Raw genomic sequence first — 24,205 nt, 5'->3', positions numbered from 1 at the left:
CATGTAACATGAAAACAGCTAATTCAAAGCATAACATACCTAACAGAGTTATCAACGAAGGATAAGACACAGAAAAAAACCATGGAAAATTATTTGCTATCCATCGAACAAATTGGAATAATATGACAAGAATGCCATATTTTAATTTAACAGTCTTTAAAGGAATTATGCCTCCTGAAAAAATAAAAGTTACTGTAGCATGGAGCAGTTTTGATTTAATTCTTGAGTTGACGGGCAAGTTCAGATTTCAATTAGTCTCAGAAAAATGGGTATGTTTTTCCTTTGGTAAACATGTGCTTCTCTCTCCCTCCCCTGGTCCCACCCCATGATTTGACAAGGTATCTAGCAATGAGTGACTACGAAACAAATGATTACTGAATGGAAATTAAGTGATCTTCCTTTTCAATATAAACTTTCTAATCCTCCATAAATATTTATTGGGTATCTACTATCTATTATGGAGCAGCTAAGCAGCTAGGGGGTGTAGTGGCACTGGACACTTGATAGCTCTGTGACCCTGGGCAAGTCACTTAACCCTAAATGCCTTAAACATCTGGGGCTATCTCTAGTAGTCCTGATATATACCTTGCCACTGGACCCAGATGGGTCTGGAGGAGTGAGGTTGGTGAACTTGCACAGCCCTCCCTCACTTAAATCCAATTCAAGGCAAGTCATGACATCACCCCAGCATCATGGTCTTCTTTGAGAATGAAGAACAAAAAGCAACAACAACAACTATATACTATACAGGAGACATTACACCAAATTATAGAAGCATTGCAATTAAAGGGCTGAAACATGCAAATGTTATTTGATTCTTTTTCTTTTAACTTCCTGTGGTTTTATGAGAGGAATTCTAGGTTGGTTGGAGCTTCCTCTACTATCCTAATAAAGGTTTGAATCTTCTCAGCAATTCATAGTCCTAGAGAGATGCCTGGGAAACTGAGAATTTAAGTGGCTTTATCACTAGTATGTGACATGACTAGAAGCCAGGTATTACTGAATCTTGATTTTCAGGTCACATTTGTATCCATTGCCTCAGGCTGGCTAGCGGTTATTAATGCTGTTTAGAAAAGTATTGAGAACAGTAACATTCAGTTTACATTTATTAAGTACCACTATGTGGAATGCATCAAAACTTTTAAAAGGGATATAGAAAGGGAATAGACATATGTCAAACACTTACTATGTGCCTTTTATTGTGCTAAACACTTTTTTGTTGTTATTACTTTTTTTTTTAGAGAAATCACATTAGCCTTCATAACAACCCTGCAAGGTAGGCACTATTATTATTCCCATTTTACAGGTGAGAAAACTGAGGGAGTTAAGTAACTCACCCAGGGTCACACAGCCTGAAAGTGTGTAAGGTTGTATTTGAACTCAGGTTTCCCTGACTCCATGACAAACACCCTACCCACTACACATTGAGCTACCTTTATTAGATAAAAAATACTATTTACTTGTTCACAAATAATTTACAATCTATTAACAAAGAAGAGAAAAAAAATATGACCCTGTGCATTTCTCTGGCTGTGGAAATATTGTGTTATTTCTAATGGAAATCTTAAATTAAATGTCTTTTAAAAATTAAATGCTGGATTATAAATATAAATTTGTAATACGACTGCAATTCAGTAAAAAACCACTTCTGTATATAACATTGATATCATGTAACACTCGCCATTATTGAAATAATATTTAAACTTATCAGTTATAGGGGCAGCTAGATGGTGCAGTAGATAGAGCACCGGCCCTAGAGTCAGGAGTACCTGAGTTCAAAGCCGGCCTCAGACATTTAAGATTTACTAGCTGTGTGACCCTGGGCAAGTCACTTAACCCCAATTGCCTCACTAAAAAAGAAAAAAAAAAGAATAAACTTATCAGGTATGATTTGAGTCTGTGATAGTATGATTTTAGAGCTTCTGGAAAGATTTTTTTCCCCAGATTATGCTGCCTGAAATTACAGCAATTGGGATTTATTTTAGCTAGCAAGTCCCTTTGTCAGAAAATGCAAATACTGGGAAGGATGAAAGGGTATAAGTCATTCACACTGTAACTTAATTGAGATCATCCATTCTGAACATTCTAAGTAGTTCTTTTCTAAGTAAAGAAAAGGTTCTCATAAAAGCAATCTGTTTAGCTTTTAAGGCCCTACCCAACCTGGTGCAGCCAAAATTTCTAACTTCATTGCATATTGGTCTACATCTTACATTCTTGCCATCCAAGCAAATTGGTTTTATCTCTATTTCTTGTACATCGAACTCTATTTCCTAACTTCCTGTCTTTACATGGACTATCTTCTAATACTTAGAAGGGACTACCTATTCAGCTCTGCCTTGAGAATCTTTTTCTTCCTTGAAGATACAACTCAAGAACTTTAGTTAATAGGAAACCTTAATAGAGTACTTCAACTATTAGTGCCTTCCCTCTCAAACTAGCTTATATTTAAATACTTTATTTTGCTAATATTTGTTCTGCTTACATATCTCCTTGTCATCCTTTTTCGAATATAAACTACTTGAATAAGAATTATTTAATGCTTTATAGTTTGTACCCCTAGTACAAGGCTATTGTAGGATATATTGTTGGATCTTAATAAACAAAAGCTTTTAGATTAATTGATGATGCTAAGTACAAAATTCACTTCCTTTAAACATGTTCCTAGAGCTGGTTTTGCAAGTGGAAGCCTTTCACAGAATTTTTATCTTTCTTTTTTTTAAGCTTCAAGGATTCTGACCTTGTTGGGGAAAAAAGTTGGGGTTTCTTTTAAATATTCAAGAACCTCAGTTTCAACAGTATAAAAGCAGTCTTTATTTTTTTTTTCTAAAATGAAAAGTTTCTTTGCAGGATAGCAGAAGTAGAACTGAGGAGTATCTGCACTGAGATCTCTAATGATTATTGAAGGGGGATGATATTTATACATATTTGGTGCCATTTTTATTCAGATGATGAACAAAAATTAGTATTTGCTAATACAAGGAACTGCTCATCATTATCCATTTGTGATGCTGATATAATAAGGAATACATATGTGCTCCTGCATTACTCACCAAAACGAATGATAATTGGAGGATAATGCGTGGGCTTACAATTGTGAAGGATTAGGGATAAAGATGGAGAGAAGGATCCTGGGGGCTGAGATATATCAGAAATATAGGCCTATGTTGTTGCTAAGTAATTCCCTAAGTTAAAAAAGTTTTCAATTACCTGCCTAAGCAATGTCACATAATTTTGCAATTTGATTACTGTTACAACAAAATAATACTTTGCCTACTAATGGAAACTAAATTTATATGAACTCAGATTTTTAAATTATGCTCACCAATTTAATAAAATGACAGGTTCTTATACATAATGTGAAGTTTTTTTCATCTGACACATTCAATGCTCATCATCATTTAAGGGTGGGGTCCACTGAGTTAATAATCACTTTTCCCACCCCACTTAAAATAAATCACAAAATGCCACGTTCTGACATATGTCCTTTGAAAATAATCACTCAGATATAAGTGCTCATTGTGCACAAGTCTTAGACATCTTTCCTGAATCAATCATAAGCTTTAGATTAAGTGCCAAAATTCACTGATACTTTAAGTTGAAAACCATTAGATGAAGTCTAATGATATCACACAATAAAAAGAGATCATCTCAATGTCCTTCCTCCAGTCCTGGATTGAAGAAGAATCTTGAGAAACTGGGTGGACCATAGGATTTCAGATTTTTTGCAGGGCAATGAGGGTTAAGTGACTTGCCCAAGGTCACACAGCTAGTAAGTGTCAAGTGTCTGAGGCTGGATTTGAACTTAGGTCCTCCTGAATCTAGGGCCGGTGCTTCATCCACTGCACCACCTAGCTGCCCCCCCCATTCCCATTTTTAAAGCTTTCAGGATATCTAACAATTATCAACTCATAATCAATACAGGGAAACACATTGGTGTTTGTAATCTATATTATTAGAGAAACAACTCCATAAGCTTTTCACCTAAAACCCTGAAAATACATTTAGTTGATTTTGCTTTAGGGCCTGAACTTATTAGATGAGACTGGGAGAGTATCTCTAGGACCTGTGATACAATGTCTTGGAAATGATCCTGGCTTCTCGAAGGCTATACCAGGAAAGCACAAACTTGGCCTTTTCCTACCATATAGTACAGTGTATACTGATATTTTGGTGGTTTTAAGATAGAAAAGGAAAAGAAAAAGAATTATACTCTTAAAAACTGAGAAAATAGGGGAGGAACTTATAATTTCTCATAATTTTGATGGGGTAGAAGAGTACACAAATATCCAGAATGGAGAAATGAATGAATTAAAATTTTACTCCTAGCCGAACCAAAGAAAGGATGCTAAAATACACGCACACACACACACAAACACAAACACATATGCTTGATGCAGAAATAGATTCAACTCTATATGGAAATAGGTGATGACAGGAAGAGAATGCTTTAAGATAAAGGCTAAAGTAAATAAAATGGAATAGTCACAAGTAAAACAACAAGAGACTAGATAATAAAATGGAGATCTAAAGAAAAGAGACATGGATATTGAATAAATTATCAGAGGCTATATTAACTTATTAAAATATGGTCAATGAGATGTACAATAATATATCTCAGACATTTCTAGAATCTCTTTGGATCCATTATTCTTTATATGTAAACAAATAAAATAGGTCTTTTTCTCTGACAAGAGTAATGCCTCATTTTTAGTCTCAAAAGAAAATTATGGAACCATAAAATAATAGGCTTAGAATCAATCAATCAATCTTAGTATATATTAAATATGCAATATTTTAGTGTGCTAGGATCAGGGGATAAAGTACAAAGAAAGAAGCAATCCCTATTCTAAAGGAGTTTACATTTTGATAGGGGAGAAAATAAATACATAGACATTTAAACAGAAAAAAAATGAATACATGCATACAAAGGACTACAAAGTAATCTAAATTAGGGAGGTAACGTACTAGTATTTGGGGGATTAAGGAAAGGCTACATGTACTACTTGAGTTGTGTGATGAAGGTAAAGGTAAGGAATAGTACACTCTAGGCATGGAATATCCAGTGAAAATATACAGAGAAAAGAGATGAATAGCCCATGTGTGAGGAAGAGAGAGAAGATCAGTTTGGCTGCATAAATAGTATGAAAGTGGGAAATAATATACAAGGAGCATGGCAAGTTAGGTTTGGGAAAGTTTGTGAGGGATTTAAAGGCTTAAGAACATTATGATTGATCCTGGGGTAAAGGGAGCCACTCAAGTTGATTAAATATGAGAGTGATACTGTTATACTTGAATTAGGGAAAATAATTTTGCCACCGTTGTGGAAGATGGACTGGGAGTAGAGAGAGACTTGAACCAGGGAAACCAACTAGATATGAGTTACAATAATTGAGGAAAAGGAAGATAAAGGACTAAATTAAGGTGGTGACTGTGTAAACTGATAGTAAGTGTTGCGTGCAAGAGGTGTGGAGATAGAAATGGAAAGACCTTGTAATACTTTGGATATATGGGGTGATGGAGAGTGAGGAATTATAGATAAATGGCAAGGATACAAATCTGGGAGACAGGAAGAACAGTCAAATTTTTTAGACAATTAGAAACATTTGGAATAAAGGCAGGTGTGAGAGGAAAGATAATGATACCTTGGACATAGTGAGATTTAGACTTTTCTAAAGCATCCAGTGTGAAATGTGGAATAGGCAGTTGGTGATGTGACACTGAAGTTCATGGGGGGATACTATAACTGGACATATAAATTATCTGCAAAAAGATGGGGAAATGAGGAGGAAGAAGAGGAAGAGGAGAAAGAGGGGGAGGACAGAACCTTGGAGAATACCTATGAATACCTATATTTGGGGGACATGATATAAATAATAAGAAGGCTGAGAATGATTCGTTAGACAGGTAGGAGAAGAACCAGGAGAGAATGATTTCATGAGAATTGGAAAAGAAAGAGTATCCATGAATACAACAGTATATCCAAAATTGTCTAGCACAGCAGAGAGGTAAACAAATATAAGGACTTTTTAAAAAGACCATTAGATTTGATATTTAAGAGATCACTGGTAGCTTTGAAGAGAAAATTATCAGTTGAGTGATGAGTTTGGGAAACAATGAAAATGATTAAGCAGTGAAAAGAAATGGAAAGGACAAAATAAGTACAAGCAGCTTCATCAAGGAATTTGGCTGAGAAGAGGAGAGCTTAATGATAGTTTAAGCATATGTTAGTCTGGTAGAGTCTGGTAAACTCTACTTTTATTGTTATTTTGCTATGCTTTGTTTTTAGGAAGGAGTGGGCCAGCATATCTGAAAGTATCAGGGACCAATAAGTAGACAGAGAAGAGCTAAAGACTAGGGAGTCAAAATGCATGATTGAGAGGGCAATGTGTTAGAGGAGATTGGAGTGGGTGACAGAATGAAGGGCAGATGTTGAAGGGATTGGCCTTGCAATGAAAGGAGCCATTTTGTATCCACAAACTGGAAAGAAAAAATGGTGAAAGTTAATAATATAAATGGGAGTTGAGACAACTTTATAATTATTTTTTGTAACAACTGAAAAAAAAAATCTTGTACTAGAATAATGATCACATTTTGAGAAAAATACAGATTATTTATATATTCCTTCACAGTTTTTAGGGCAACCACCCAATTCACTATAGAATGAAACATATAAGAGATCATGTGTTATAACCAGATAGACATTATTCAAGCTAGATAATAATAATAACTCACCTGGAAAAGATATTATAGCATAAGTTATCTCTTCTATGATAACAAGTCATATAGTACTTTCAGGTTCACAAAGTTGTTTCTCATAACAATAATGTGAAATGTGTAGTGCATATGTCATTATCTTTATTTTTCATATGAGAGAACCAAAAATCAAAGATTTAGTGACTTGCTCAAAGTCACATAATTAGTTAATATAAGAGCCAGGATATTACACAGATCTCTTAATTTAATTGTGAAAGATCCATTATTTATTGAAGGAGTAAATGAATGCAAGCATTGCAAGGGCCTTTTTAAAGACACTTTAAAAAATTTAAATTCCAAAGGGATTACTTTAATGGTACATAATTGAGTTCTCACTTGAGACCAGTGAAAGTGAAGTTTGTGGGAACATAGCTTCCCTTTCTGCCACCAGTTTATAGTTTTCCCACAAGTTGTTCATGTCTCTAAATACCAGAGATCAGAAAGAAATATAAATAGATTGGCAAGCAAAGAATGCATTCTTTTTCCTATTTTTGTTCCTTTTCATGAATGTTTAGAACATACATGAATTCACAGGCAAATACCTTTCTTACATTTGAAATTGCCTTGTCTATGAATGTTTACTTAAATAAAACCTCAGTCCCGTTCATTCTGTGTGGATTATTGTTATTTCATTTTAGCCCACCTGCCAGCAGTTGTCACTGTTTAACACACATCTAACCTGGAAAATCTTCCATCACTGAGGGTTCCTAGAATCCTGCTACACTGATGTTGTTTCCGGATTACAAAATAGATGATTCTATTGTGCCCATTGATTTATATGAGAGAAGTAACATGTGGGAATGTAAGTAGTGCTAGATTTGGAAAAAGAGATTCTGTGTTCAAGTCCTAGCTCTGCTAACTTACTATCTGTTACTGGGTAAATTACCTTTCTGCTGCTGCTATTCAGTCACGTCAGTTATATCTGACTCTTTTTGACCCGACTTGGGGTTTTCTTGACAAAGATACATTTCTTTCTCTAGCTCATTTTGCAGATAAGGAAACTGAGGCAAAGAGGGTTAAATGACTTGCCTGGCGCACACAGCCAATAAGTGTCTGAGGTCAGATTTGAACTGATGAAGATAGGTCTTCCTAATTCAAAGCCCATGCACTGAGCCATTTTACTTTTCTAGACTCAATGTTTTTCAATTGTGTGCCCTTATAATACTCAGATTCTATGACTGCATGGAACTACTCAACAGGGAAATTTTTATGTCAGATTTTACTGGATAGACACTACTGCTGTTTTACAGACTTTCATTTTGATGTAGAATTAGATTGTTCATTTATAAAATATTTTGTTTAGTATGCTCACAGAGGATAAGCAGATTGACTAGACAAATGTTGTTAATTTTCCTTTCTACTTACTGCATAGTTAGACATGACAATTATTAAAATTCAGTAATTATTTGCAGCTTTGTCTCCCTGTGTTAAAGAAAAATTCTTGCCTTTCCTTAGAAAGAATTAAAACTAGGTTTACTGAGATAAAGGCACATTTAAGGGTCAATACCAATAAATTAAAACCAAATTTTTTTTTTTTTTTAAGAAATGAAAGGGGGCAGCTAAGTAGCACAGTGGATAGAGCAACAGCCCTGGATTCAGGAGGACCTGAGTTCAAATCTTGACTCAGACACTTAATACAGTTACTAGCTGTGTGACTCTGGGAAAGTCACTTAATCCCAACTGCCTCACCAAAATAAAAAAAAAAAAAAAAAACAAAAAAACCCCACAAAAAACAAACAAAAAAGAAATAAAAGGATCAACTTACTAGTCAATACAGACTTGAGGATATAAACAAGAAGAGGCATCAAACCAAAGTTCATTATTATTTTTATTCATCTCTCATTGAATTGCCATTACATTTCATCACACATTTTCTACTCCCCTGAAGTCCACAACTCTTTCTCAAGGGCACTTATTCTTGGCTCAAGTCCTTAATTCTTTCTTTTGTAGGGAGATAGAGGCCATATGACACAAACTCCCTCAATGCCAATCTCTTGATACCTAAAAGCCACTTTTAATCTTCTGTCATTTTTCTTCCTTATTCTAGTCTCAGAAGATAAAATGGAACTTCTTGCCAATGTTCTGCACTTGAGCACATTTCTTTTAGTTTTCATTCTCTGATGCATTTGATAGAGTTACCAACTAGTCCTTTTTGACAGATATTCTTATTTTGGTTTCTCTAAAACTGCATTCTCCTAGTTTTCTCATTTCTCTAACTATTGTTCCTCCATCTCTTTCAATATTTCTATTTCTTCCCAATAAATTTGAGTGTTCCTCAAAACTTAACAGTTAAAATAAGGAATATGAACAAGGAATGATTTCTGTGGTTCTCTCTTTTGTCTTCTTTCTTGGCATATTTTCTCCCTTAGTGATCTCATCTTCTTCCATTTTTTTCAACTATTACTGCTATGTAAATGACCTGAAATTTATATATCAACAGCACTAGTTTTATCTTTCTTACTAGACATATTTTCAATCGTCTGATAGCTATTTTCATCTTAATGTCCCATATGCAACTGAAATTCAGCATCTAAAATTTAACTCATTATCTTCTCTGTCAAACTGCTCCCACCACCAAACATTTGAATAGCACATCAATGTTTTAAACATATTTATATTTCATTGATTATTTTCCCACTATATAAAAAATAAACATTTTTTAAAATATTCACTCCAAATTCTCTCCTTAGTTCTTGCTCCTCCTCCTCCTCCATGAGAAGGCAAGCAATTTGATATTTATTAAACGTCTGAAGTCACACAAAACATATTTCTATATTAACCATGTTGCAAAAGAATACACGCACACCGAGTCTGGTTCAAATGTAGTCTACCCCTCCACCATTTTCCCTTCAAGAGTAAAAGCTCTTCATTACACACCTCTTTTATGGGAGATTTTGCCATTCTTCCTTTCCCTTCCCCTTTCTTATATTTGATCCCTCTTTCTCACCCATACATTTTTATAACATCCCAACAAAACTGACTCATTGCCAGAGCCTCTTTATATGTACAATCCTTCTAACTGCTCCAATAATGTGATAAAGTTCTTAGAATATACATGTATTATCTACCCATAAAGATAAACAGGTTAACCTTGAATGACCTATGATTTCTCTTTCAATTTCACTTTTTTATTCTTCTTTTGTGTCTTCTATTTGAAAGTCAAATTTTTCATTTAGCTCTGGTTTTTCCATTAGGAGCGCTTGAAAGTCATATGTGTGTGTGTCTATATATGTGTGTGTGTGTGTGTGTGTGTGTGTGTATAATTTCTTTTTAAGCATTATACTCATTTTTTCTGGGTAGGTTATTCTCGGTTAAACTCCCAGCTCTTTTGCCTTTAGGAATATCATATCGCAAGCCTTACACTTCTTTAACATGGTAGTCACTAAATATTGTGTTATCCTTACTGTCTACATTGTATTGGAATGGGTTTTTTCTGTCTACTTGAAATAATTTCTCTTTGACCTGGAAGCTCTAGAATTTGGCTATAATATTACTAGGAATTTTCTTTTGGGGATTTATTTCTGGTGGTGATTGGTAAATTCTTTTAATTTTCTATTTTTATCATCAGGTTATAGGATATCAGGGCAGTTTTCCTTGATGCTTTCTTGAAATATGATGTCTAGGATCTTTCATCATTGCTTTCAGGTAGGCCAATACTTTAAAAATTATCTCTCCTCAACCTATTTTCCAGGTTGGTGGTTTGTCCCATGTGATATTTCACATTTTTTTCTATTTTTTCCATTCTTTTGAATTTGATTTATTGTTTCTTGATGTCACATGGGGTCATTAGCTTCCATTTGCTCAATTCTAATTTAAAAAAATGATTTTCTTCAGTGAGCTTTTGTAAATCTTTTTTCCATTTGGCCAATTTTTTTTAGGGTAGTAGCTATTTTCTTCATTAGTTTTTCTTGCCTGTTTTACCAAGCTGTTGATTTTCTTTTTATAATTTTCTTCCTTTGCTCTCATTTTTCCCCAAATTTTTCCTCTATCACTCTTATTTGATTTTCAAAATAATTTTTAGCTCTTCTAAGAATTCTTGTTGAGCATATGTTCAAGTCACATTTTTAGCCTTTAAGTCTTTGCTTAGCTGTTTTGACTTTGTTGTCTTCTGAATTTTTGTTTTTATCCTCCCTGTCACCATAGTAGTTTCTTATGGTCAGGTTCTTTTTTTATTGTTGTTTGTTTATTTTTCCTAGTCTATTTCTTTACTTTGAAATTTATATTGCATTTATATTCCCAACAAGGGGTGTGAAACAGAGGTATTGCTTAATGTTTCAAAATTTTTCACACTACTATTTTCAGAGCTAGTTCTGGGTGTTTGTGGGCTTCTAAGATTTTATGATCTGGGAAGAGGTGTAGTCACTTTTTGTCTGCTCTGTATTCTTATCCTTACCTAAGAAGGGCCTCTGATTCCTTGAGAATGCAATCAATACAGTCCCTCAGAGTCCCTCATTCCTTGTGACCAAAAGCATTACTACTCCTCAGGGCTCCTGCTCCCTCTTGACTAGAAGTGCTCCTCTTTGTTTTTGAGATATGACGCAGAAGTGGGTATAGGAAATGGATCTGCCAAACAGCAACTGACCCTGCAACCAGTGCTATCACATGGATTACCTGCAATCTTTTTTTGCCCAACTACCAACTTCTCTCCACATCTTTACCATCTAACTTGAGAGCTCCTGAAGCTGCTGCTGCTATCAACACAACCTAATCCTACTATTGGTGCTTCACTCAAATGAGCTCTAGTAGCCTTCATCCCCTTGTCACATAACTCTCTTGGATTAGAAGAACATCTTTCTTTGACCTTTTGCTAGTTCTGCTATTCCAGAGTTCAATTTGAGTCATTATTTCAGAGTCGTTTGGAGAAGGATGTTGAGAGCACTCAGTTGAGTGCTCTATCTACTTTGTCATTTTTGGCTCTGCTTCCAGAACTCTTAACTTAAAGTAAAAACCTTCTTCCCCTCTGGACCTTCAAGTTACTCTTAATGGCACCACTATTATCCCAGTCTTCAAGGTTCAAAACTGCTTATTTTTCCTTGACTCCTTTTTTCTCCTTTGTCCTCATATCAAATCAGCCAGCAAATCTACCCTTCCTTTCCCTTCCTGTCTGTCTCTTCTTTTTCCTACTTTATCTTTTATTTTGTATTGCCAGTGCCATAACCATCACTTAAGTTCTTATTATCTATGTCTGGACTATTTCCACATCCTCCCACTTTATCTCTTGGCCTCCAGGTTATTAAAATTATCATATTCTAGTGGTATACATTGCTACCAGATTAATTTTCCTAAATCATGCCTTTGAAATTCAATTATTCTACTCAAAACCCTTTAGATTTATTATTGCCTACTGAATAAATGATTACATTCTCACCCTAAGTTTCCCTCTACCCACCACACATATACTCTGGCCAAATTTCCATTTCTATCCTTAACTCGTTAAAAATTAAAGATAAACTGTACTACTTGTCATTTTTGGAAGATATTTTGTCCTTGAATTTCACAGCTTTGCCCATGGCTTTTTTTCCCCTCAGCTGGGGGGGAGGGGGGAGAGAATATATACATATATATATATACACACACACACACACACATATATACCCACATACATATATATGCAGATGTATGTATGTGCTCTATTTTTTGTCTACAATGTCTATTTGGATGAATTCATTAATTAGTACACCAACCAACCAATCTTTACACCCTACTTCACAGCTTCCCTACTTCTACTGTTTGTGCTTCAATTTTCCAAGTCAGGGAGGCTCAAAATCTCATCTTTATCTTCTACACCTAATTAGCTGCCAATTCTCACTGATTCTACAGTAACAAGATTACTTATATCTGCCCTTTCTTCTGCTTAGACATTTGTCTTTATCCTAGAATAGGAATATTTTCTTCTTTTCTTTCTTTTTTTTTTTGTGTGAGGCATTTGGGGTTAAGTGACTTGTCCAGGGTCACACAGCTAGTAAGTGTTAAGTGTCTAAGGTCAGATTTGAACTCAGGTCCTCCTGACTCGAGGGCCAGTGCTCTATCCACTGCGCCACCTAGCTGCACCAAGTAGAAATATTCTCTGAACTGCTTTTTTTTTTTTTTTTTTGCTTCTAGAATCTATAACCATTCTAACTTTCAGTGATATAATAATGGCATCAGAGGCCTGATGACATTATTTTTCTCCTCAAACACTTTCATTAGTTAGCTATGTACCTGAGTATTTTCCTTTCATTTATGTACATAGCATTTGTGTCCAATTTATCTTTTGTTCTCATGACTCTCATGTGATCTAATTATATATAGTTCAAGGGTATGTCGTTTCACTAATGAGAACAAGCCTTATCAAAGGACTTCATTTTATAGATATGCTGAGGTAAAGAAAAGAAATGTGACATGGGTAATAAATTATAGATCCAGGATTGAAATTATGCCTTCAGACTTCAATATCTGTTCTTCCACAACACCACTTTCTCTCATCTTCTAGATGGAAAGTTTTTTTTTTTGGGGGGGGTATCTTTTTCTTGCAATAGCTTACATAAAGTCAGTGCCTTATGGCTATTTGTGGAAATTGATATTTAATATTATTGTTGTTGCTATTATTTTGTTAAGTTAGTTAAAGTAAGTACCCAGGATATCATAATAAAGAGCTAAGGTAACTCAGGAGCTATAGAAAGGTAGGAAGAGAAAAATAGATCACTGATTGAAAGAAGAGCAACTAAAGGTGTGTTGACCCTGAATCCCACTAGAAATCAAATTGTTGCTTGTCTAATCATTCAAACTTTGTTTTTTGGCATCTCAGTTAAAATCATTTCTTTGTATAGATTTTCCCTGATACAGGTTTGGATTCATAGACAACTGTAATATATACACTCCTACTTGTACATTTAGTACCTTTTAGATATATATCAGATAAATAATTTTATTTTGAGGATTTTAAATTTAAAAGGAACTTGGGAAATTTATCTTACTTTATCTTCGTAATCTCCCTTAGTTCATTGGGTAAGCATGAAATCAATCTTTGTTAACTGAACTGAAATCTGAAAATTTTCAAGAAAAAAATAAATAAAATATTCTAGAAGAAAAGTCTATAGAAAAGTCAGATGTGATATTGAATTAACTGGTATGGGAAAAGTCAGAATGACAAATTAATGCAGGAAAATTTCTGTAGGGAACATCATTAAACTCATGAAGAATGGATTAGAATTTTTTTTAAAAAATATACCTTTTTGCTCAAATATTTATTATATAGTCAAAGATTCATGATATTGTACTGCCTTTGAGATGATTAGACTAGATGACCTGTAAGGTTCTCTCGAACTCTAAATCTATGGTCCTCTCTTTGAAGTATAAAATAAGAGATCAGAGCTAGAAGAACCATCAGAGGTCATTTAGCTGACCTATAATTGAAATAGGAATATCCTTTATAACAGGGGTTCTTAATCTTTTTGTGTATGAATATCATGGATTCCTTTGATAGTTTTGAAGAAGCCTGTGGATCCATTTTCAGAATAATTTTTCAAATGCATAAAATAAAATTCATAGGGTTACAAAGCAAATCAATTATATTGAAATAATTATCAATTTATATCTTTTTAAATTTTCCTTGGACCCAAGGTTAAGAACCTCTACAAGTTTATACCATCTCCAACAATTATCCATCTAAACTCTGAGTATACTCAGTAATGGTGAGTTCATGAAAGCCTTAATTGTTAGAAAGAGTTTTAATGTCATTTTTTTTCCTTATCATAAGCTGAAATTTGACTACCTTTAACTTCTATAAACTGATTTTAGTGCTGCCTCTGGAACTACACAATATAAATTAATTCCTTCATCTAAAGGATAGCTTTTCAAATACTGAAAGACCAATAACATGTTATATCCAAGATTTCTTGTCCTTTGGTTAGAAATCTCCAGTTAGCTATTCTTTTATATTCTTCAATACTCATGTGACATGGTTTTAAGTCATCTCATTTTATTGTCAATATGTTTTAACGTGTCAGTGCCTCCCCTCAAATGTGACCCCAACACTGAATACAGCTCTCCAAATTCTATCTAATTAGGTCCGTTTATTTCCATTTTAAAAGTTATTAATGGAACCTAAACTTAGATTTGGTTTCTTAGATTCCATGTTATTTCCTTAAAACCCTTCAGTCTTTTCCATATCTAACTATGCCAACATGTGTTGCAACCACATAGTTGATTTTGTTTTGTTTTGTTTTTCTTAGATGCATGATTCATGAAGAAAAGGAGCTAAGTTGCCAGTCACAGGTATTCTATACTTCAAGATCTAAGTTAGAAGTAAAATCTGAAATTCCGTCTTGATATCCCTATCTACTTATCATTTTAGGGAAAATTTAGTACTTCATGACATTTTAATTTTCAAATAGAGTTCACAAGGATGATATAATGCCCATTAAACACTGAACATTTCAAGTTTTCTACTTAGTTTATAAAAAGTGACTTGATTGATAAACCAATATCAAAGTTATTCTTATCTGTTGTATTTTATACCAGAAAAAAATATTTTCTTCAATAGCAAGAGAAATTGGACATCAGTGGTTTTTTAAAGTATGTTTTACATCTTCATTCATAAAAATGCCTTGAATCTAGCCTATTACTATCACTTCTTTCCTAAGACTCTTCAAGGCCTTCTCATGGCCATGAGGCAACATTGTGAATATTTAATTATTCTTAAAGACGATGATTCTCTAATTATCACACCTGGAGACTTACAGAAGAACATGATCAATACTCAAGAGCTCTTCTGTTTGATGGTTCCTATCTCCTGGGATAAACCATAAGTCTCTGCCTTTCTAGACCCATGGATACCAGGTTGATAAATACTACGTAAGTTAGAGCAGGGACACATTTCTTTCCCAAAATGAGATCTCCTTGAAGGAAAAATGATACATGGATGCTTGCATGTATGCATATATATGTTTATATTATACATAAAGGTATGTATGTTCTAGGTATACTTGACATAAAAATTTTGTGTGATCTATAATTTGGTTTATTATTCAATAAATATGCATAAATATACAAATATGATATAGCACACATTCACTACACATACATATGCACTTAAATTCATAGAAGCAGAATAGTTTTATATTATAGGTTACATGTGTATTTTTACATGTCATATTTAAGTATGTGTAAATATAGCCTATATTGAGGGGGAAATAACCATTACATCAAACTTAGGACTACTACAAGCAATCTGAGACTAATACAAGCTTAAATAGCATGCAGTTGGTTTATTCATGGGATTTAGAGCTAGAAGAATCATGTAGTTTTACTCTTTCACTTAAAGAATAAGTTGTGAGGGGCAGCTAGGTGGCACAGTGGATAAAGAACCGGCCCTGGATTCAGGAGGACCTGAGTTTAAATCTGGCCTTAGACACTTAACACTAGCTTTGTGACCCATGGCAAGTCACTTAACCCTCATTGCCCTACCAAAAAAAAAAAAAAAAGTTGGGGGGGGGCAGCTACATGGTGCAGTGGATAAAGCACTGGCCCTGGAATCAGGAGGACCTGAGTTCAAATCCAGCCTCAGACACTTAACACTTAACTAGCTGTGTGACCCTGGGCAAGTCCAATTGACTCGCCAAAAAAAAAAAAAGAACAAGTTGGGGTTTTTTAATAGTAAGTAGCTCAGAGAAGTGTTTATTGTCCAAGATCACTCATGTAGCAAATAACAGTACCAGGATTTGAATGTAGGGCCTTTGACCACAAGTCCAGAGATCTTTACACATTGTATCTTCTAATACTCCACTGGATCATGTTTATAAATTGCATCTAGACTTGGAATTTGGTTTGACTGCCACTCTCACTGTCCTTAAAAATTCAAAGTGATTGGAGGAACCAGAAAAGACTTGCTCAAGGATATGACAACTAAATTGAGCCTTGAAGAGATCTAGGAGTTCCAAGAAATTGAGGTGAGGGAGAAAACATTTCAGGCATGAGGGAGGTAGTTTATATAAATGTAGGAGACAGGATGACTTGTACCAGTCACAATTAAGTAGGCTAGTTTAGCCAGTGTCACTAAATCATGTAGTATATAGGGTAAGGAGGGTGAGGGGGGAAATGGGTAAGTAGCTTAGAAAGAGGCTGAAGTTATATGTCAAATATCAAAGTTAAACGTGGAACAGAGGTGGTTTCTTGAGGACAGGGTCTGACTCTGTTTTTTTATTTGTATCTCCAATTCTGGTACAGATGTGTTGAAAGAATGAAATTAGGGGGCAGCTAGGTGACCCAGCAGATAGAGGACTGGCCTTGGATTCAGGTGGACCAGAGTTCAAATCAGGCCTCAGACACTTAATGCTTACTAGTTGTGTGACCCTGGGCAAGTCACTTAACCCTAATTGCCTCACCAAAGGAAAGAAAAAAAACAAAAACAAAAACAAAAACAAAAGAATGAAATTACTAAATGTCTGTTGGTTGATTAGGCACACCCTCAAAGTTATTCAGGATTAAAATAAAGAGAATTATTCTATTTGGATTAGCCAGTAACCAAAAACAAACATCTTATTGTCTCAAACTAATCCAGGACTTTTTTTCTTTTTTAAACATAATCATTTACAACAGCATTTTTTTTAAAAAAATCAATTCTGAAATTCCCTTGGTTAGGACATTCATGTCCTAGGACATGATAACCTGGTGCTGTCTGCTTCACATCAAAACAGTAATCTCAGTTAAAATTCAGTCAAAACATCAGGATGATTAACTGAACTAACCTAAATAACTATATCTTTGTACTATGTACTTCTTTTAAAAGAGATAAATGGATCAGCACAGGCCCTGAAGAACCAGGACAGGATAACTGCAATCTATCACTTTAATCTGACATCCAGTCTTTGTTCTCACGTCAGTAAATTAAAGGGCAGAAAAATGGAATTTGGTGAGTACATTACATTGAAGTAATCTGGATTAAGAGAAGCTTTACATTTGCTTATTTCTTTGCTACTGGGGGGAAAAAGTTTTGTTGTCCTGCAACTCTTAGATCACATACTATAAAGGGGGGAACATTTAATCAAGGTAAATCTTTCCTTCCAGTTCTTTGACCCATCTACAACATGTTTAGTAATCAGTTTTTTGCTAAGGAAAAGAAAACCCAATTAATCCTTAGGGGAAGTCAAGCATTTCTTTATGGACCTTTAGCTCTTATCTTGATTAATTACAGGTTTTGTTAAAATTTCATAGTATATTTCCCTGTCTTAATCATTTGATTTCAAATGATTTGAACAATTGAAATCAGAAGAGTGAAATAATGAAAACTTCTAAAAAAAGTTATTTAGTGAAGAAGAAGACCATTTTATAAGAAACCAACTAAAGAAAATTCTGGGTTCTATTTCTATAGTGACATCACTTTACTTTTGTGAAATGAGAAGACTAATGGAAGCATCTTCACCTTGTTCTTTATTTAACTGTTGTTGTTTGTCCTTTGTTCTTAAAGAGGACATTGACATCCTGAGGTGATATCATGACTTGCATTGAATTGGATTTAAGTGAGAGAGAGATGTGCAAAGTCACCAGCCTCACTCTCTCCTCCAGAGCCATCTGGACCTGGTGGCAAGATGTACATCAGGATGACTGGAGATGGCCTCAGATGTTTGAGGCCATTGGGGTTAAGTGACTTGTCCAGAGTCACACAGCTAGTAAGTGCCAAATTCTGAGGCTGGATCTGAATTGATTCCAGGGCCAGCACTCTATCCACTATACCACATAGCTGCCCTTTTATTTAATTACTATACCTTTCAAAGACAGACCAGTTCATATAAGGGAGAATTTAGGGGTGGGATTTACCTCCAAACTCTTCTATCCTTTCATTTTCTGTGCTTTCATTGGCACAAAAATCAACAAGTTAAACTCTTTAAAAGGTTAGTCTTATTATCTGTCCCTCAATCTTCTAGCACCACTATAACTACTAACTATCTGCACACTATCAGAAGAAGGAAAAGAGAAGGGAGAAAGGAGAAGAGGAAGAAGAAGAAGAGGAAATAGAAAAGGAAAGTAGAGGGGAAAGGAAGGAAAAAGGGAGGGGAAGAAGGGGAAGAATGGAAAGAAGAAGAAGAGTAGAATAAGAAGAAGGAAAAGAAGGAGAAGATGTTGTTGTTGTTAAGATTATGATGAAGGAAAATTTTGTTTAGGCTGATATTATTCCACACTCAAAGCTAGAACATAAAAATCCAGGTTTGGGAAAAGCCAAGCTATAGGCAAGATGTGATTTGAGACATTCATCTTCACCCTGTCCATTGCCATCTCTTAGTAAAGTGGATAGAACACTAGGCCTGAATTCAAGAAGACTTGAATTTGGGCCAGCTAAGTGGCACAGTGGATAGAGCACCAGCCCTGGAGTCAGGAGGGCCTGAGTTCAAATCCAGCCTCAGACACTTAATACCTACCAGCTGTGTGACTCTGGGCAAGTCACTGAACTCCAATTGCCTCACCAAAAAAGAAAGAAAGAAAGAAAGAAAGAAAGAAAGAAAGAAAGAAAGAAAGAAAGAAAGAAAGAAAGAAAGAAAGAGAAAGAAAGAAAGAAAGGAAAAAGAAGAAGACTTGAGTTCAAATTTGGCCTCAAACACTTACAAGACTGTGACCCTGGGCAAGTCACTTAAATTTCTTTTTACCTCAGTTTCTTCAACTCTAAAACAGGGATAATAAGAGCACCTATCTCCATATATAAATTCTTTTTCCATTCTTTTATTTACCCCTCCCCATTTTCTGCTCTAACACCAGAACATTGTACCCTAGCAGAGTTCCCCCTATTCTCTCTCAGAAATCTCTAATCGAATCAACATTACCTTACCCTCCCCAGAAATGAGGTATTAATGCACTATTTCTCAACTCATATATTTGACTAATTGTACTACAACTTCTTTCCTGGTCTTCCATAATTCTATATAATTATGTAAAAATACATATATGTATCTTGTCAGCCATCAGAATATAGAATCCTTGAGAGCATGGACTGTCTCTCTTTGGTATTTGTACCAAAGAGTTTGGTTCATAATAAACAATTGATAAATGCTTTTCATTTGTTCATTCTTTGTTATAGGGGTTGCTATCCAAGTGTGTGTTAAGGGGCAAGAAGTTCATTATCTCTACACCAGAAATAATAAATATAATCACACTACCTAGGGACAGCAGAACAACTAATATACATATTACACAAATGTAGATGTATGGAGTATTCTGTCTTCTGTTTCTGTGCCTTTGCCCAAATTCCTCCTCTTCACTACTTTTTGGTTTTGGTTTTTGTTTTTTGTTTTTTTTTTGTGTGTGAGGCAATTGGGGTTAAGTGACTTGCCTAGGGTCACACAGCTGGCAAGTATTAAGTGTCTGAGGCTGGATTTGAACTCAGGTCCTCCTGACTCCAGGGCCAGTGCTCTATCTACTGTGCCACCTAGCTGCCCCTTCACTACCTTTTAGAGAACTTTATTTCCTCACTTCCATCTGGTAGAATGTTTAATTTCATTTTAAGTATAATTCAGGAACTACCTTTGAAAAGAGGTCTTTTCTGATCCTCTCCCATTCCCACTTAACCATCTCTCTCTCTTAAAATTATTTTGTATTGCTTTGAATAAACTTTGTATTTAATTACTTATGAGGGCAGGTTCTGTTTTATTTTGGTTTTTATATGGGGGAGGGGGTAGCAATTTTGTACATAATAAGTACTTCATAACTATTTGGTGAATGGAATGGGAAATATGTATAAATGTCATTATTTCTTGTATAGTAATAAACATATATGTGTATACATGGCATTTATATGGTTGTGTGTATATATATATGTGATATTTACATGATTTTATGTATGAAAAAGTAAGGCTTTTTGAAGGCACTGACATGACTGATTCAAAGAGATCTTTAATATCATGTTCATCATACCTCTTGATTAAGCTCTTCCCAATGAGAATTAAATTTTTCAAGTTTCTCATTGATCAACTCGTCTAGGACTCCACCATCTGTTAGTGTCTGTGCCAGTTCTCGAATCTGATTTCGGTTATCTTCTGGATGCCGCATTAAACTTTCAAGTGACTGAAAAAAACATTCAAAAATTACTAATTAATTTTTCTTCTATTTAAATATAGTAGGAGTAATCAAAAACACTAAATATGTCATTCAGTACATCATCTAGGGTCACATAGTTAAGATACAACCCTTAAAATATTTTTATTCAACTAATAAAATGTATTGTATCTCTGTTGACTTATTCTTTTTATGTAATTAGATATGTTTCATACAAAATATGATTTAACACTTATGCTATCACAAAAGTTTACTAGGTTGTAAAAAACCCAAAAAAACTCTATGTTTAAATATACCAAATAAAAAGTTATTCAGGTTCCTCCTGCTCAATCCCCATCAAAATCATGGAATCATAGGTAGAGGAAAACTCCAAGATAATGCTATTCAACACTTCAGAAGAAAGGGTTCAAAGTGAACCTTACTGAAAAAATGATATAATGATTCCAGAAATCTCTGCTAAATTTTGGTGCTATGAAAATACATATACACACACAAGACACATGACTGCCTTCCCTAGACTAACTAGAAGTGGGATGAAATAGTACAATATAGCTTCCAAATAGACTTTTCCACAAATTCCAATTCTCTGCAATCTACAACTGTACCCATATTCTTGTCATTTATTCCACTCCACCCTCTGGTCCATCCTTTAATATCTCCTGTGAAACTTTGCCCCATTGATGATCTCTGTCTTTCCCCTCTCTATTTTCCCTTCTCTACTGGGTTTTTCTATTTTTTCATAATAAAAGGAAACATGGTATACTGGTTTCCATCATCTGCTTCCATCTTCTCATGACTCACTTGCTAACTTTTGCAAATAGACTTATATTCTTAACACTCTAAAGAAACCAATCTCCAAAAGGTCATTTTTGACCCCCTAATATTTATTAACCTTCCTCCTTCCCTCCCTCTCTCTCTCTCTCTATCACACATACATACTCTCTCTCTCTCTCTCTCTCTCTCTCTCTCTCTCTCTCACACACACACACACACACACATTCACTCATTCATTCGTTCATTCATTCACTCACTCCCTCCCTCCCTCCCTCCCTAACATACTCCCAAAGCTGCTCTAATAAGCTTCTTCCATCTCTTCTATTTCTGTGCCTCAAGTAGTAGCTGGTAGCAGATATTTCCCTTGCCTGAGTATTTAAACTTAATTTGTAACTAGCTATTGTTTAATTATAGCTGAACATACTACTAACACTCAACAAATAGAACAAATCCCAAAACAGCCATTCCTGTCATGCCTAATACTGTTAATGGAAGAGCTATTCTCCGCATCACCTATCCTTGAAGTCTCTTTTTCACTCATCTCCCAAATCAAAATAAGCACCAAATTCTATTGATTCCAACCTCAAACTATGTATTTCAACTGTTTTCTCCTTTTAATTCTTTCTTTAAAAATTCTATTTTATTCTTAATTTAGGAAATAAGACAAACCTTTCCATAACATAGTAGAAAAGGGAAAAAAAAATGATTGCACATGAAACTGCAAATCTATTATATACAACTTGCTATTCCTTTTAAATATGCAATAAAGTTAGCATGTAACTCCTTTTTCTTCTTCTTTTCTAGTCTTGGTCTCCCTCTTCCCCACCCCTCCCCCATCCCCAAACCCAGAGATGGCTACCATTAGACACAAATATGTATATGCATGGATGGATGTAAAACAAAATTGTTCTTAAAGCAATATTATTATTGTTACAATGTTCTTTTGGTTCTGCTTATTTTGCTCATCATTATTCCATGCAAGTCTATCCATTTGTTTTTAAGATCATCAAGCTCATTTTTCCCATACCACAGTAGTATTCTACCACAATCATACCATGACTTGTTCAGGCATTTCCCAATTCAAGGGCATCTCTGCACTTTCTAGTTCTTTGCCACTCCAAAGAGAGCTGCAATAAATGTTTTAGAACATATAGATTCTTTTTCTTCTTCCCTAATTATCTTGCGAAACAGATCTAGTAGTGGTATTGCTTCTTTTCAATTCTTATTGCTACTACCCTAGTTTAGACATTTACGACTCCTCACTTGGATGTAGGTGAAATGTCTCCCTGCCTTCATACATTGTTAAATTAGTTTACCAAATATAGAGATTGGATAATTTAACTCCATTGCTCAAAAATCTTTACTAGTTTATTAATGCTTACTGAATTAAGCCTATTGCTCATATGATTGTTCAAGACTTTAAAAAATATGAAAACAACCTATTATTCTGTTCAAGGTTTATTAGTTACTCACCTTGGTTTACTTTTTACAACCAAAAAAAATATATTCCTTATTTTCAGAATATTTCTATTTTTCCCAATTCCATGGCTTTTTCCATATAATTTATCCCTGGAATGGTATCACAACCAGTTTCTGACTATTGATATCTTACCAACTTAATGGAATTTTCTCCATGAAGACCTCCTCATTGCTAGAGCAGGAAGTATATTTCTCTTTCCTTTTCTCTCACAGAACTTAATTTCTACCTTTCTTATACACTTATAATATTATACTTTTCAGTGAAGTTACTTATATGTATTTCTAATCTCCTGTATTATAAGCTCACCGAGAGCAGAGACTAAGTTCAATTTATTTTTCCCAATGTTTTCACTTAATGTTATTAACAGAAATCTCTTATTTATTGAATTTAATTTCAAGGTATTTCATCATCCTTGTTGACCTGCCTTGGATGCGCTACAATTGGTTAATTTCTCTTTAATACTATGGTATTCATGGCATACACATGAGAATACAGAATTCTAGATATGGCCTAAAAAGTCTAGAGTACAGTAGAACTATATGCTTATTAACAAGACTAAGTATACATTCCAGTTGTAGTTGAGCCAAAGGTTAAGGGATAGGTGCATGGTGGTGCAAGAAAGTTCCCTCATCCCCTTCTATGGAGAAAATATAGGAGAACATGGAAGCAACTATGTAAAAGGATAGGCCATGGACAAGTTAACATTTTTATTGCTGGAGAGAACATCCACATTGATAAACTCATGAAATCATCAAAATGCTAAGAGTATAAATTTATGTCAACTTCTTAATTTTATATTTCCAAGATACCTCTTCCTCAACTATAATGTAAAACTTTACATTTATCTTTATTTTTTTAATTCATTTATTTTTGGTGAGGCAATCGGGGTTAAGTAACACTGACACTGTCAATCATATTCTTCCCTTAAATACTGTCTTATTTGTGGTTTTGTGACACATTCTCTCTTGCTTCTTCTAGCTTATTTCTTTCTCAATGGCCTTGATGAATCTTCATCTAGCTGACAAACTAAGTGTGTCTTCCATGGGTCTATCCTGGAGCTTTTTTCTTTTCCTTCTATCATATCTTCTCTTGGAGATCTCATCAGCTTTCATAGCTTCAATTACCAACTCTTTGAAAGTGTTTCTAAGATGAATCACTTTAACCTGAAGAGTTCTC

The 24,205-nt window shown here is 34.6% G+C and overlaps 1 protein-coding gene across 1 annotated transcript in view; it reads right to left on the bottom strand.

Annotated features, from left to right (window-relative positions):
• DMD (dystrophin) overlaps window positions 1–24,205 on the bottom strand; it is a 2,325,391-nt gene that overhangs the window by 1,475,526 nt on the left and 825,660 nt on the right. The window contains 1 exon segment of the mRNA XM_043994767.1: window positions 20,635–20,784. Coding sequence (XP_043850702.1) covers window positions 20,635–20,784 — 150 coding nt within the window.

Source organism: Dromiciops gliroides, chromosome 3 (assembly GCF_019393635.1).
Source record: "Dromiciops gliroides isolate mDroGli1 chromosome 3, mDroGli1.pri, whole genome shotgun sequence".
Classification (NCBI taxonomy): Eukaryota; Metazoa; Chordata; class Mammalia; order Microbiotheria; family Microbiotheriidae; genus Dromiciops; species Dromiciops gliroides.
This window is presented reverse-complemented; position numbering and strand designations above follow the sequence as displayed.